This window comes from Gavialis gangeticus, unplaced genomic scaffold (assembly GCF_001723915.1).
Source record: "Gavialis gangeticus isolate Ggan-Ray unplaced genomic scaffold, GavGan_comp1, whole genome shotgun sequence".
NCBI lineage: Eukaryota > Metazoa > Chordata > Crocodylia > Gavialidae > Gavialis > Gavialis gangeticus.
The window spans coordinates 103,660,365-103,672,793 of NW_017729033.1; the positions used below are offsets into that span (position 1 = coordinate 103,660,365).

General features: G+C 45.4%; 1 protein-coding gene across 1 annotated transcript in view; it reads right to left on the reverse strand.

Moving 5' to 3' along the window:
* Nucleotides 1-12,429, reverse strand: part of HPSE (heparanase) — a 43,406-nt gene that overhangs the window by 21,750 nt on the left and 9,227 nt on the right. Inside the window, exons 3-7 of the mRNA XM_019525882.1 lie at nt 11,683-11,828; nt 8,591-8,716; nt 7,985-8,158; nt 6,696-6,867; nt 5,697-5,744 (exon numbers count right to left, since the gene is read on the reverse strand). Of these exons, the coding sequence (XP_019381427.1) occupies nt 5,697-5,744; nt 6,696-6,867; nt 7,985-8,158; nt 8,591-8,716; nt 11,683-11,828 (666 nt within the window). The remainder of the gene's footprint in view (nt 1-5,696; nt 5,745-6,695; nt 6,868-7,984; nt 8,159-8,590; nt 8,717-11,682; nt 11,829-12,429) is intronic.

Sequence of the window (12,429 nt, forward strand, 5' to 3'; positions counted from 1 at the left end):
CGGCTCCGGTCAGCACTGCACATTGAGGTGAGAAATGCAGCCCCCGCTGGGCCATTTCTATCGCTGTTGCTCCCTGCCACGCGCACACAGGCCCTGCACTGACATGGGTCATGGAGGCAGGGAAGGCAGCTGGCTCCAGTTCATGGGGCTTCCCTCCCATGCTGCACAAATGCGGGGGCGGTGCATGTGCAGTGGGGAGTGCTGGTGATGGAGATGGCCTGGCAGCTGCACTTCTTACCATGATGTGCAGTGCTGGCCAGAGCAGCGTACTGCCAGGCACCAGCACCTGTGCTGGGCACCAGAGCCCTGAGCACCAACACCTTTTGCTGTGTCATAGGGGGAGTGTGGGGAGGGTCCTCACCCCCCCATACCCCACAAATGCTACACACCCAAATCCTGTCTCCACACCCCACCACATATGCACCCCCCTGAACATACCCTGTGCCCCACACATACACAGCCTCACTCCCTCACAAACCCCCCCATCACACACACACACACCACCCACAATATACAAAACTAAGAATTTATTTTTGAGTTATTATGCAATCACCTCTATATACACTATGCAAACACAAATGACAATAATATTTTTTGTAAAAAAGTAAAATATATTATACTCGGTGTTTGACTTTAGTGTATGATTTGCTTTTTCCCCCCTGGTTCTAAGATGGCAACCCTCCCCTCCCAAAAGGAGTATTGGGGGGGAAAGGGGAGGGTAAAGGTCAGGGGAGGGTAAAGGTCCAGTGCTAAAGGTCAGGGGTTAGAGATGGGACTTCCAGTCCCAAGATGGCAACCAAGGGGCAGGGCAACTGTCAAGGGGTGGGGCTACCCATGTGGCCCTTGAAAGCTCACCAAACCTTGTTAAGTGGCCCACCACGCCAAATAATTGCCCACCTCTGGTCTACAGCCTCATTAATGTTTGCAAGATTCTCAGGGTATGGCAAACAAATAAATTAAACTGATTAAGAAGATCCAGGGTTGGTAGTGGGGTGGGAATTACCATGCATTCGCTGCTCCATGTTAACTATTTCCTGTGTCTGCTCTAGCTCATGCTAAGTGGAAACTGATTTGTGGTAACTAAGGAGTTGTTTCATTCAGGGGTCAACTACCTCAGTTTAGCTTTTACTTACTGCAAGATAGAGCAGGCATGCTAGATGGTGACTGTGGGGCTTGCGGAATGACACTGAAACAGACCAGAGCATGAATCAATAAGGCTCGCAGTGATGCTCAGGGTTGGCCTTTTTAAACCAAGACTAAACCCCACTCTTCCAAGTCATGCTATGTCCTATGTTCAGAGACAACATTTCTCTAAAATTATCAGTTACCTTCTTTTTTGCTCCCTACACTTCTACATGCCCAGAACCCTCTCCTTCTACAGACATAGCTTTCATTGGCACTATTCTGTTCCTAAAAGTAATCATGTCCATCTAATTGCAGGCAAGCAATGGTGCCTCAGCCCACATGACAACTGATATTTTCCATGGACAACAGGTAAATTTCCCTGAACTGCAAATGATGGGTTTTTTCATTTAATGTCCCTCTCACAATCATGTTACTCTTTGTACGGTTCTACAGCTGTAATAATGCAAGGCCATTCATAAACCTCTGGTATCATAGAGCAGGGGTGGGCAAAATGTGGCCCGGGGGCCGGATGCGGCCCACCAGGCCATTCTGTGGCCCATGGGGCCCCTAAAAAATTTAGAAAATTAACATCAATCTGCCCTGGGCTTCCTGTCATGCAGACCTCAATGGCTTGCTGAAACTCAGTAAGTGGCCCTCTGTCCAAAATAATTGCCCGCCCCTGTCATAGAAGAACCTCATTTCTGATGTGTCTAATTGGGAACTGTCATTTTTGTAGAGCAGCTTGCACTTTCAGACTAATTGGCTAGGGACAGAAATTACACATAAACCAGCACAAGTGATCAGAAACCAGCTATAAATGTAACACAATAGAAGTTCAATGCACATAAACCATTTTCAAAATGGTTGCAACTGGTTTAAGATAAATCTGGATGAATGTAGTGTCAGACTTAACTGATTTGGTTAAATTGGTTTATTGAATTTCTGTCCCAGTTTTCCTCAAGATTGAAGTTAACTCACAGTCCCCCAGCATCCTTGGATGCTTTGCACCTCCCTGCAAATACCTGCCCCCTTGTAGGGTGGGCAGATTAGCCTTGGCTCAAGCTGCAGCCTAGCAGAAATGTGTGCTCTGACACCCCCAGCCTTCTGGCCTTGGTCACTGCAGGCATGTGGCTGCATTTCTGGAATCAAAAGCAAATGTCTATTTACTTTCTAATTGGTTCAATCTATGCAGCTTAGGCTAACCTGAGAAGATTCAGCCTCAAGCTTCTTGACTCTGTACTTAGCCATAGTGGTTTACCCCAGTTAAGCCTGAGAAGTTACTGTCCTTTTACATATGAATGACTTCTTTCTTACCACCCAGTAGGAAAACATATGTTGTGAAATTTCTGTAGGATTGCTGAATTTTGAGACAAGCTAGACTGCTGCTCCCTGTATAGGTTTTATTGGGTTTTTCTAAATGTGAAAAACCCCACCTGAAATCCTCCAAGACAGAAATATTGTACCATTGTTTTGGTCAGAAGAAAATGCCTAATGACCTGTGATAATTTGAAAAATGTATGCAGTACCTTCATCAAACCAAGATGAAAGACCCCTCTTTGTGATGACACTTCATACTCCTGTCCCTTTCAGACCAGACTTGTAGTAATCACCTAGGGCTTTATGTACACTATGTATGTATGTACATATGTACACTATGCCACAATATGCTGACTGTTGACTATGTTTAGGATTATAAAATCCTGCCTTTCTAGGATCTGTGTGGCCACAGATTTTCATTTATAAGCGAACCTTGAAAGGATGATAGCTTTGCATTCCAAGGAGTCTATTAGACAATCCTTGTATTTAAAAAAAAATTCTTTTTTGATTGCATTCTTTATTTAAGACCAAGGAGAAAGAAGGTAAGACAGCTGGGAAGCCACTTGTACACCATTGGAAGGAGCTGGGCCGGCAGGCACAGGAAGGGCATGGTCTGCATCAGCAAGACAAAAAAGAAAAGAAAAAACTAGCATCTTAGATGGAGAGAGATAGAAATCCTTTCTGGCAGTCTGGCACTATGGAGAAACATCATCAAAACGCATTAGGCAAAGTCACTACAAAAAGATGTCATATAGTCAGGGCTTACATATGCAAAAATAAATCGTTACTGTTCCAAGACAAATTGCAGTTAAATTCTTTCTGGCATTTTAGCAGTCTTTTCTTACTTTTACCTACATATGCCACCCTTCCTTCTCCAAGGCAAAGCCGGTACACTTGAAAGTATTGCTTGAACCATTTTGAAACACAGGAGCCTTTAGACCAATGGTGGGCTAAATATGGCCCACAGGCCAGATCTAGCCCTCCTACTGAATGGATCTGGCCTGGCTGGCCCCACGCACCCTCCATGGGGTCAAGCCCTGCCCACTCCTGCCTGGGGCAGCCTGTCCTGAGCTCCAATCTGCTGGCCAGGGCCAAAGCACACAGTTTCCTAGTGGGGCTGCTGTCAATGCAGCTGCAGCCACACTGGTACAGCTTGGCTTTTCCCTCCTCCAGTGGCTTCTCTTCCTGTCCCTGCTGCACTGCTCCAGGCACCAGGTACCATGGGGAAGGGTGGTGTCCATGAGGATGTGTACTGGGCACCACATGCTTAACTAGGCAGGGGGAAGCTGCAGCCAGGCAGCTCCTGCCCCAGGACGCAGGGCTCCAGCTTCTGGCCACCTTCCACCCTCTCTGCTCACCTAGTGCAATGAGCAGCCACCTATGGATGGCTGAGTGGGTGGAAGGTGGCAGGGAGCTGGAGCCCCATGCACCGGGGCAGGAGCTGCCCAGCTGCAGCTTCCCCCTTGTCTGGCTGGGTGTGAGGTACCTGGCATATGTCCCAACAGCTGCCACCCTTCCCCATGCTACCTGCTGCCTGGGACAGAAGGGGCAGGAGGAGGAGGAGCCACTGGAGGCAGAGGAAGCCAAGCAGTATCTGGGCAGCTGCAGCCACACCAGAAGCAGCCTCACTAGGAAGCTGCATGTGCTGGCTAGGGCCAGGGCATGGGCCATGGGAAGATGCAGGCAAGAGTGCAGTGCAGGTTACCTCGGGTGGGAGTGGGCAGAGCTCAACCCCAAGTGGAGCACTGTGGGGGCAGCCGTGGGCTGGATGGAGGGTGGGGGTGGACTGTACCTGCACCACATCACCCAGGTGAGCTGTGCTGCATGCACCTTCTGCCCTTCTCCCTTCCTCCCCGCGTCCCTGACCATCTCCCAGGACCTAGCACTTGAGTAGATCCCCCCACATGTATAGCACTTGGGTAGATACCACACACTGCCCCCATGCCCCCTTAACCCCCACCCACACACCATATACCCCACCACCCTACCCCCAACACAATATACAAAAGCAAGACTTTATTTTGAGCTATTATGCAATTACCTCTATACACAATACTCTAAAAAACTTAAATCAGGACAAAAATAATTTAAAAAATCAAATTAAAATGTTATAGTAGATGTTTGGTTTTTAGTATATGATATATTTTTATCTATAACTAGCCAATTGCCTCTCAAGAATGATGGGGACCGAGGAGGAGGGGGTTGGGATGGAGTGCCACCACCTAATGTCCCATGCTGCTGCTGTTCTGCCTCTTTCAGGGACTGGGGTTGGGGAGCTGAGGCCAGCAGGACCCTCTGTCCAGTCCTCAGTGCAACTGGGCCCTGTGCATTTTGTTTTGTTGTTCCTTTTATTAAAATGAAAATACTGTTAACTCATTGTGAGTGCATCAGCTGTAGGGAAGATGTCAGAAGTGTGGCTCTGACATCGGAATTCTGGTTCTAAAAGCACTATTTTCTACTGTTTGAGCTGGGAGATCCACTTTGTAAGTAGGCTTATTAGCCTCTGCATGTGACCTCCCCACCAGAGGGAGACAATATGCCATATTGACTGCATGCATTTTGAACAGCAGCTGTCTACATGTAGAGGTGGTTGGAAAATTTTCAGACAATATCTTCAGAAAATTACAGCTTATTGAGCCCATAACATTTCATTCAAAACCTGCTGGGTTCAATAAAATCTTGCCAAATGCAAGGCAGAGTTCTGAGTGAACTTGTTTGGATTCCTGCTTCAGTGTCTAGATCCCAGGAGTTCAGCACAGCTCCTCTATGAAACTGGCAAAGTCAATTATCAACCCACAAGAACAATTGCACTGGGCAGCACAGGATCTATGGAACATCTTTTTCAGCTGAAAGATGGAATGACCCGTTCCATGCTGAAGGTGGACAGGAAGGGGGATGCTAGGACCCCGCCACTGCTGCTGCTTCTTTCCTCAGTGGCATGGGGAGAGCACCTGCAGCCAAAGCCACCATACTGAATGCTACCAAAGACCTGTGTCCATAGGCTAGATCTAAAGATTCCAGCAGCCTAATCTGGTCCATGGGCTGAAGATTGCCCACCCGTGATCTAGTTCATGGGAAATGTTGCAAAAACTAAATGTCTTGTGAACTGCAAACCCTGTCTTTGGGACAACTCTACATAAACTGATTTTGTTTTATTCTGCCTTTGCCCTTATTATATTTTAAAATTACTGTTTAAAAAAAAAAAGAAAGCTATGTCAATTATAAAAGCAACTGGACACACATTTTGTACTTACTGATGCCAAGTGACAGAATCAATTACTTTCCCTCCTGATTTCAGAAAGCTGAAAGTAAAGAGCAGAGTTTCATTACTATGTTAAACATACTGAATATTGATAGAGAAAAGCAGACAATACTGTGAATGAAGGGCTGACAGTGACAACAAACATGCCTTTAATGCAGTCAAACAGCAGCATCTAGAATCTAGGCCTTAAAGCCAGGAACATCTAGATTAAAATTCTAGTTCTGATAACGACTTGCTAAGTGATCTTGGACAAGTCACTTACCTTTCCTGGGCCTTAGTTTAGCTCGTCTATAAAATGGTATTCAGTGAATTGTTGAAAGGTTTACCTAATGTTTGTGTGGTTCTTTGAGATCCTGAGGTACAGGCCACAAGTTACAACTTTTATTTAAGCTGACTGTGTTAGAAGTAGATTTGAACTTTTTTGAGTGAGAAAGATATTAAAAACCCCTACAGAATTCTCTCTCTGGTACACTGGAATGCTACTAACCTATGCTAAGTGATAATTTTTTTCTGGATGATTTAGACTCTCCCATTTCAATTCAATAAACATTCTTTGTGCCTTATCCCCTAATCTTCTTCCTTCCCTCAAGTTGATGCCTACAACTTAATGTATATAGTATACTCCTACTTATGCTACTGTTACTTTTGGTACTATATCACCAACTGCAAGGTGTGCATGTTAGTGAAACTCCGCTACATTGCAGGGATGGATCCTCAGCTGGTTTAGATATTACCTGCAGCAGTGGAACTGGGCTAAATGACATTAAGAGCTGACTCTTTGTCTCTTGCATGCAGTTTGGGTTTCAGTTACACACTGTGAGGGCAGAACTGATTCTTTTCCAAAACTAAGAACAAATGAATTCTTAATGGCATCTCATTCTTTCAGTGTCATCTTTAACACCTTCAGCATTCTCAGACCCAAACTCCTGCAGCCTTTGTTCAGTTTCCTGCCCTATCTTATCAAGCTTATGCCCGTTTTCTGCTTTCTTACCTCCTCAACAACTTCTGAGTGTTCTTCCGTGGCTGACCAACATCAGGGCCATACAGTTTTGAATTCCTGTAGAAACTATAATTACTCAGAAGGTGGCGTAGATGAACAAAGTCTTGTCCTAGTTGGAAGCCATCAATATACATGCCAGACTTTTTCCTGAAGCTGTTTGGCTCTGGAAGAAATGCATACACACAGACTCTTCTTAGTAGGCTTCCAAAAGAAATGTGTAATGATTCGGTTAAAATTTGCACAGCAGTAATAACTGACCAACTTACAGGGTGTTAAATGCAAAAAGCAGATACTAGATAAGCTACAAAGCAACATGAAATGTCAGGAAAAAAAGGACTGTAGCAACTTCAGAAGACCACTCCCCACCATCAAAGGCTTATCACAGCTAGTACCTTCTCCAGTGCTCTGCCTGAATTATTTTAAATATATAAGAAAAATCGTCTGCACTTCTTTAGCACACTTCATCCCAAAGTGCTGTACAAAAAATGAACCGATGTTGTACTAATTAAGCAGTGAGCCTCCTACCATTTCTTTTCACCAATAAAACACCACTTTATTTTTACTTGCGCTGTACAGAATCAGTTCTTGAATAGGTTATGGTGCCCTGAAAATTAATGTCAACTGCCACATGATAGTGGTTATCCCAGCCTGATCTAGCTAGCACCCTCCTTGTTCTCTTTCACTTCCTGGCTTGCTATCTCCCTCTATCTTCTTGGCTCCAAAGAACCTCCACCATCCTCTCCCATTAATTCTTTTCTCAGAGACCGCTGCTATCCTCCACTACTTCTCACTGTCTTGCCACCTGAACTAAGCTTCTCCTTCTACTCTTTCCTAACATAGTCTACCTCTAGCTCCCCCATTCCCAAACCTGTGTTCTTTCTTATTACCCACTACCAGGGATGCTCCCCCACCCTCTCTGACAATGACCATCTTTCTAACCTCAGCAATATTTGCTTCCTTGCCTTCTCCTCCCTAACAGAGAGCAGTTATCAGCATCCAACAATCTCTAGGTCCTAAATGCTATTACACGGTATCTGGAAAGCCCCAAATTGTGATCCATCCTGTCTCTACTTGTAAAACAATCTGAAACACATTTGAATTATGGTTTTACAGCTCAGTTGGCAAAAGAGATTAAGACACAGGCGTAACAAATCTGTCACTCTTGAACAGGGTTTGCACATCAAAGAGTTTTCTGAAATGTTGTGCCATTCAGGTAGAAGATATACTTATGGCTCTGATTTCCTTAACACACATATACATACCTCAGACCTGTCACTTACCATTCCCAAGTTCCCAGGACATGTTGTACTTCTGGGAAGCACAGTAATCCAAGAGTAACTGAGCATTTGAACTATCCCACTGAGAGTTGCCTTTCCGCAGCAAGGCATTAAGTCCAAAGACCAGCTGAAATTCTGAACAATTGGCAAAGTTGTAGAGAATGTCCAGTGTACTTCCTGTAAGAAAAGGAAGGGAATAAATAAAACTGTTTTCTTCAAAGGCCTGAAGTACTGAGTAACCTAGAACAGAGTGCAGCCTAATGCCTGCAATTATTATTTTCTTTATTGCTGTAGATGCACATGGCACATGAATCACAGGGTCCTGCCCTGTGAACACAGAAGGCCTTTTCCTGGAAAATGCCAAACACCCTCTCAAATCCTGTTGGAATTGGCGATCATGTTAAATATGAAATAGAAAAACATGGACTAAGAGTAACATGTTCAGAAATGCTTGAGACGCATGGGTGTTCCAATGATTTTCAATAACAATAAGGATCTTAAATGCTTTTTGAAAATGAGACTTAAGTACTTCTGAAAATTTGTCTGTGAAACACAAATCAGTTTCCAATCTTTTATTGCAAATTGCAGCTCAAGAGTCAAACATCTTACTTGTAATGGTGGTGGTGTTGTGTTTTTTCCAATACTGTTCCTCAAAGATTAATTTCTCCTGGACAGGCCACTGAATTAGCAGTTGTTCTTCCAAAGCAAAAGGAGTGGAACTTACTCCACAAATATCTGCAGTACAAAGAAAACAACCATGAGTGAGCCAAGTAATAAACTTTTCATAGTGTTTTTTAAGGCTATAGTAAATAGAAGATCAGAGTCCACATAAAGACAGACAGCTAGTTTGTACAGAGCTGATCATACAGGCATTTCTGTAGACTGATTGCTCCTACCATATTAACCATTTGAGAAATGGATGGGAAGCATCAACCCAATCCTGCTTAAATGAAGTAAAGCCACATGAGATGTTTGCTTCATAATCCAACAATATTCAGTCTTTAGTGGTGGATGTAGCCCTAGAGTGGTAGCTCTTTCAGTGGGCATAGCTGAGCAGCTCTGCACCTGGGGCAGCCACGTGACACTCAGGGTAGCAAAGGCTAGTACTGATTGCAGAAGCGTGATCAGTAGGGCTGTGCAAGGCTTCAGACAGAACTTTGGATCCGGAGACACTTCGGACGCTTCGGGGTCCAAAGCAGCACATCCAGGTCGAAGCGCTGGCCTTGTTAGGCTTCCTGAAGCGGTTCGGAGCTTCCGAAGAGCTTCAGAGCTGCCTCAGAGATCCTACCATAGGGTATAATGGGGAAACAATAAAATATCTGTAACGTTGTTGTTTTTTGTCCGATTTGGATGAAATTTTCAGGGGTGGTATACTCTGCAGAGAGCATGAGGTCTGCCAAGGTTCAAGAAGATTGGTTCAGGGGTTTGTGGGGAACTGCACCCCAAATTCGTGAAAGCAAAACTCATGTCACATCTAGGTGTTACAACATAGTGGGGTGAAAACTGCAGGGGTGGTGGCTCTTACTGAGGCCACAAATCCTGCCAGGTTTCAAGAAGATCAGTGCAGGGGTTTGGGGGGAACTGCCCCTCAAGCTGCAGACAAGCAAAACTGGTGCCATGTGTGCTGCGGGACTGTAAGCTACTGTGTTACCAGTTACCAGTCAATCTATCATGATTCATACAGGGACAAGGAACTCAATACACAGGACCTAGCTACTACATAAGGACTTAACCAGCATCAATTAGTACCTACAAAACCAGGCTAAGGAGAGGAAACAATCCATACAAACAATCAACTGGCCCAAGACAGGGAGAGTCTTGGCACGAGTTTTGTCTGTCAGCAGCCAGAGATGCAGGGCCCCAGAACCCCCTGGCACCGATCTCCTCGACAGTTGGCAGGCATTGTGGCCTCAGCAGGGGCCAGCATCCCTGCAGCTGTCACCCTGCTGCACCTTAACACACTCAGTGTCACCCATGGCATGAGTTTTGCTTGCCCACAGCTTGGGGTGCAGTTCCTCCCAAGCCCCTGCGCCGATCTCCTTGAAACTTGGCAGGGTTTGTGGCCTCAGTAAGAGCTACCAGCCCTGCAGTTTTGACCCCCCTGTGTTGGAACACACAGCCGTGACATGAGTTTGGCTTTTAAGAATTTGGGGTGGAGTTTCCCCCAAACCCCTACACCGATCTTCTTGAAATTTGGCAGGTTTTATGCTCTCAGCAGAGGCTATCACCCCTGCATGTTTCATCCAAATTAAACAAAAAACAACAAAGTTATAGAGATTTCATTGATTCCCCAATATATCCTATGGCTGGATCTCTGAGGCGACTCCAAAGCTTCAGAGCTGCTTTGGCTGCATTGAGGTGGAAACCCAGTCCAGAGCTCCAGATCAGATCATGGCCATCCAAAGTGGCCGGATCTGAAGCCAGATTGGATAGCTGCCAACTCGCACAGGCCTAGTGATCAGCCTAGTGCGGCTATTCCCCTCCTGCAAGGCAGCACCGAGGGCTGCTGCTCTGGTCACCCCACTAGAGTACACTACAGGCTTTTTTGTGCTTTTATTGATTGCAAGCATTTTACTGGATCGAGCAATATTCCCCACTACAGACCCAATTAAAAAAAGTACTTAAGCATGTGCAAAGTCTGTCTGTGGGAAGTCCAAAATGCCTGCCTTGGGATGTAGTGGGTTTAGATAACAGGCAGCATAATTTGGTAAACTTTTGTTAATGTTTAAGTTTTAGGAGGCCTTGTTCTAAAGACCTTATAAACTGCAGCCCCTAGATGTACTGCACCACACAAATAAATAGAAAAACCCTCAATACAGGAAGACCTGTCATTACCCATTGTCATTGCATGACATAGATAAAAGCAACATTTCCTGCTCCATGCAACAGGAACTGCCTGTTCCTGCCTGATCATGTCTAACATGATCCCACATGAAATGGCCCTGATAGCAGTTCTGGAAATCCTCACTATTGCCTTCACATAGCATTAAATTTGTATTTATTTATTTACTTATTTTTACACATCTAAGATCATAAACCACACACTGATGCCGTCATACTGAAAACAGGAGAGGATGTTTGCTGCAAGAAAACATATGGGATTGAAAGGAACGTTTGACTTCATATTTAACACTTACCAGCACCCTTGGACATTACCATTTGTCAAGGCTCTCCATCGTAAAACCCACTTTAAAGAGATATGCATCTTCTCAAAGAAATATATTAGAGGCCAAATCTTGGCACTCGAACAAGCCACCAATATCTTAGCTCTCAGACCTGCCATATTTAAATGTAAAGAATGGGACCCCAAATTGTGCAGCATTAGCCTCCTAGCCTAGTCAGTGTTCAGGCAGAATAATCTCTTTTCTCTCATCTGACTGTTTCTTTTTAATTCTGTGCACCACTGTCCCAGTTATAGGATTTGGTTCCTTCAGCCTTCTGGTGTAATTACAGCAGGCCCTACTTGCATGTGCTTTTCTCTCCAGCAATAGGAACTGAGTCCTGAAGAACTTGAGACAGATTCACGAACATCAGTCCAGTTACTGATATTTAAGCCTGGACTGGAATCATGAATCACTGGTGAATTCTGAATGCTGCTGCCATGTTTTTGTTGTATTTGCAGTGTGCTTCAGAGTGCAGCCTTTAACTAAGTCAAAGATTGGTTGTTGGTTGAACATGCCTCTCCACACCTTCCATTTTACCTTGATTTCCCTGTAGTTCCCAAAGCTCTCTCTCTTCTAAAGTCGAATCCTTTGTTGGGTCAAAGATCAGGAAGTCTGTCTTGGTGCCACCAAACCTCAAGAAGCCTGGAGACAATCCTTTGGCTAAAGTGCGCAGCTTGCGATTGCTGTGGGAGGGAACATGGAGAAACTGAACAAACATCCTCATCGCAATCCAGCAAACCAGCCTTATTTGTAGAGATGGAGTCTGAACCAGATCCTTGGATCTAAATACCAGAGACATTCAGATCCAGATCCACACTTCGCAGCACATGGCCTCAAGGGCAGAACATGTTCCCATTCCCTTTTATATCCTAAGTCATGTTACTACAGAGGTGGGCAAAATACAGCCTGCAGACCAGATCTGGCTTTTTAAGGGATTTTGTCCAGCCTGCAGCAGGTCCCTTGGCACCACCTGACCCAGGTGCAGAGAGCAGCCTGGGTCATGGTGCATGCAGCCAGTACCACTGTCCCCAGGGATACAGCAGGGCTGGGGTGTCATGGCAGCTGGGCTTGCTTCCTTGCAGCATCTGAAGCAGCAGCTCCTTCCAGCTGCTGCTGCCAGTTTATGCTGCCATGCTGGACCCAACCCCACCGCCCAAGCACCCCATCCCATTTGCCCCATACCTACTGTTGGAGGTATTGGATGGAGTGGCTGGGCAGGGTCTCCATGGAGACTGACCCAGGACACATGTGGGCAGGGCGTGTAGGTGGGTGGATGGGATGGGG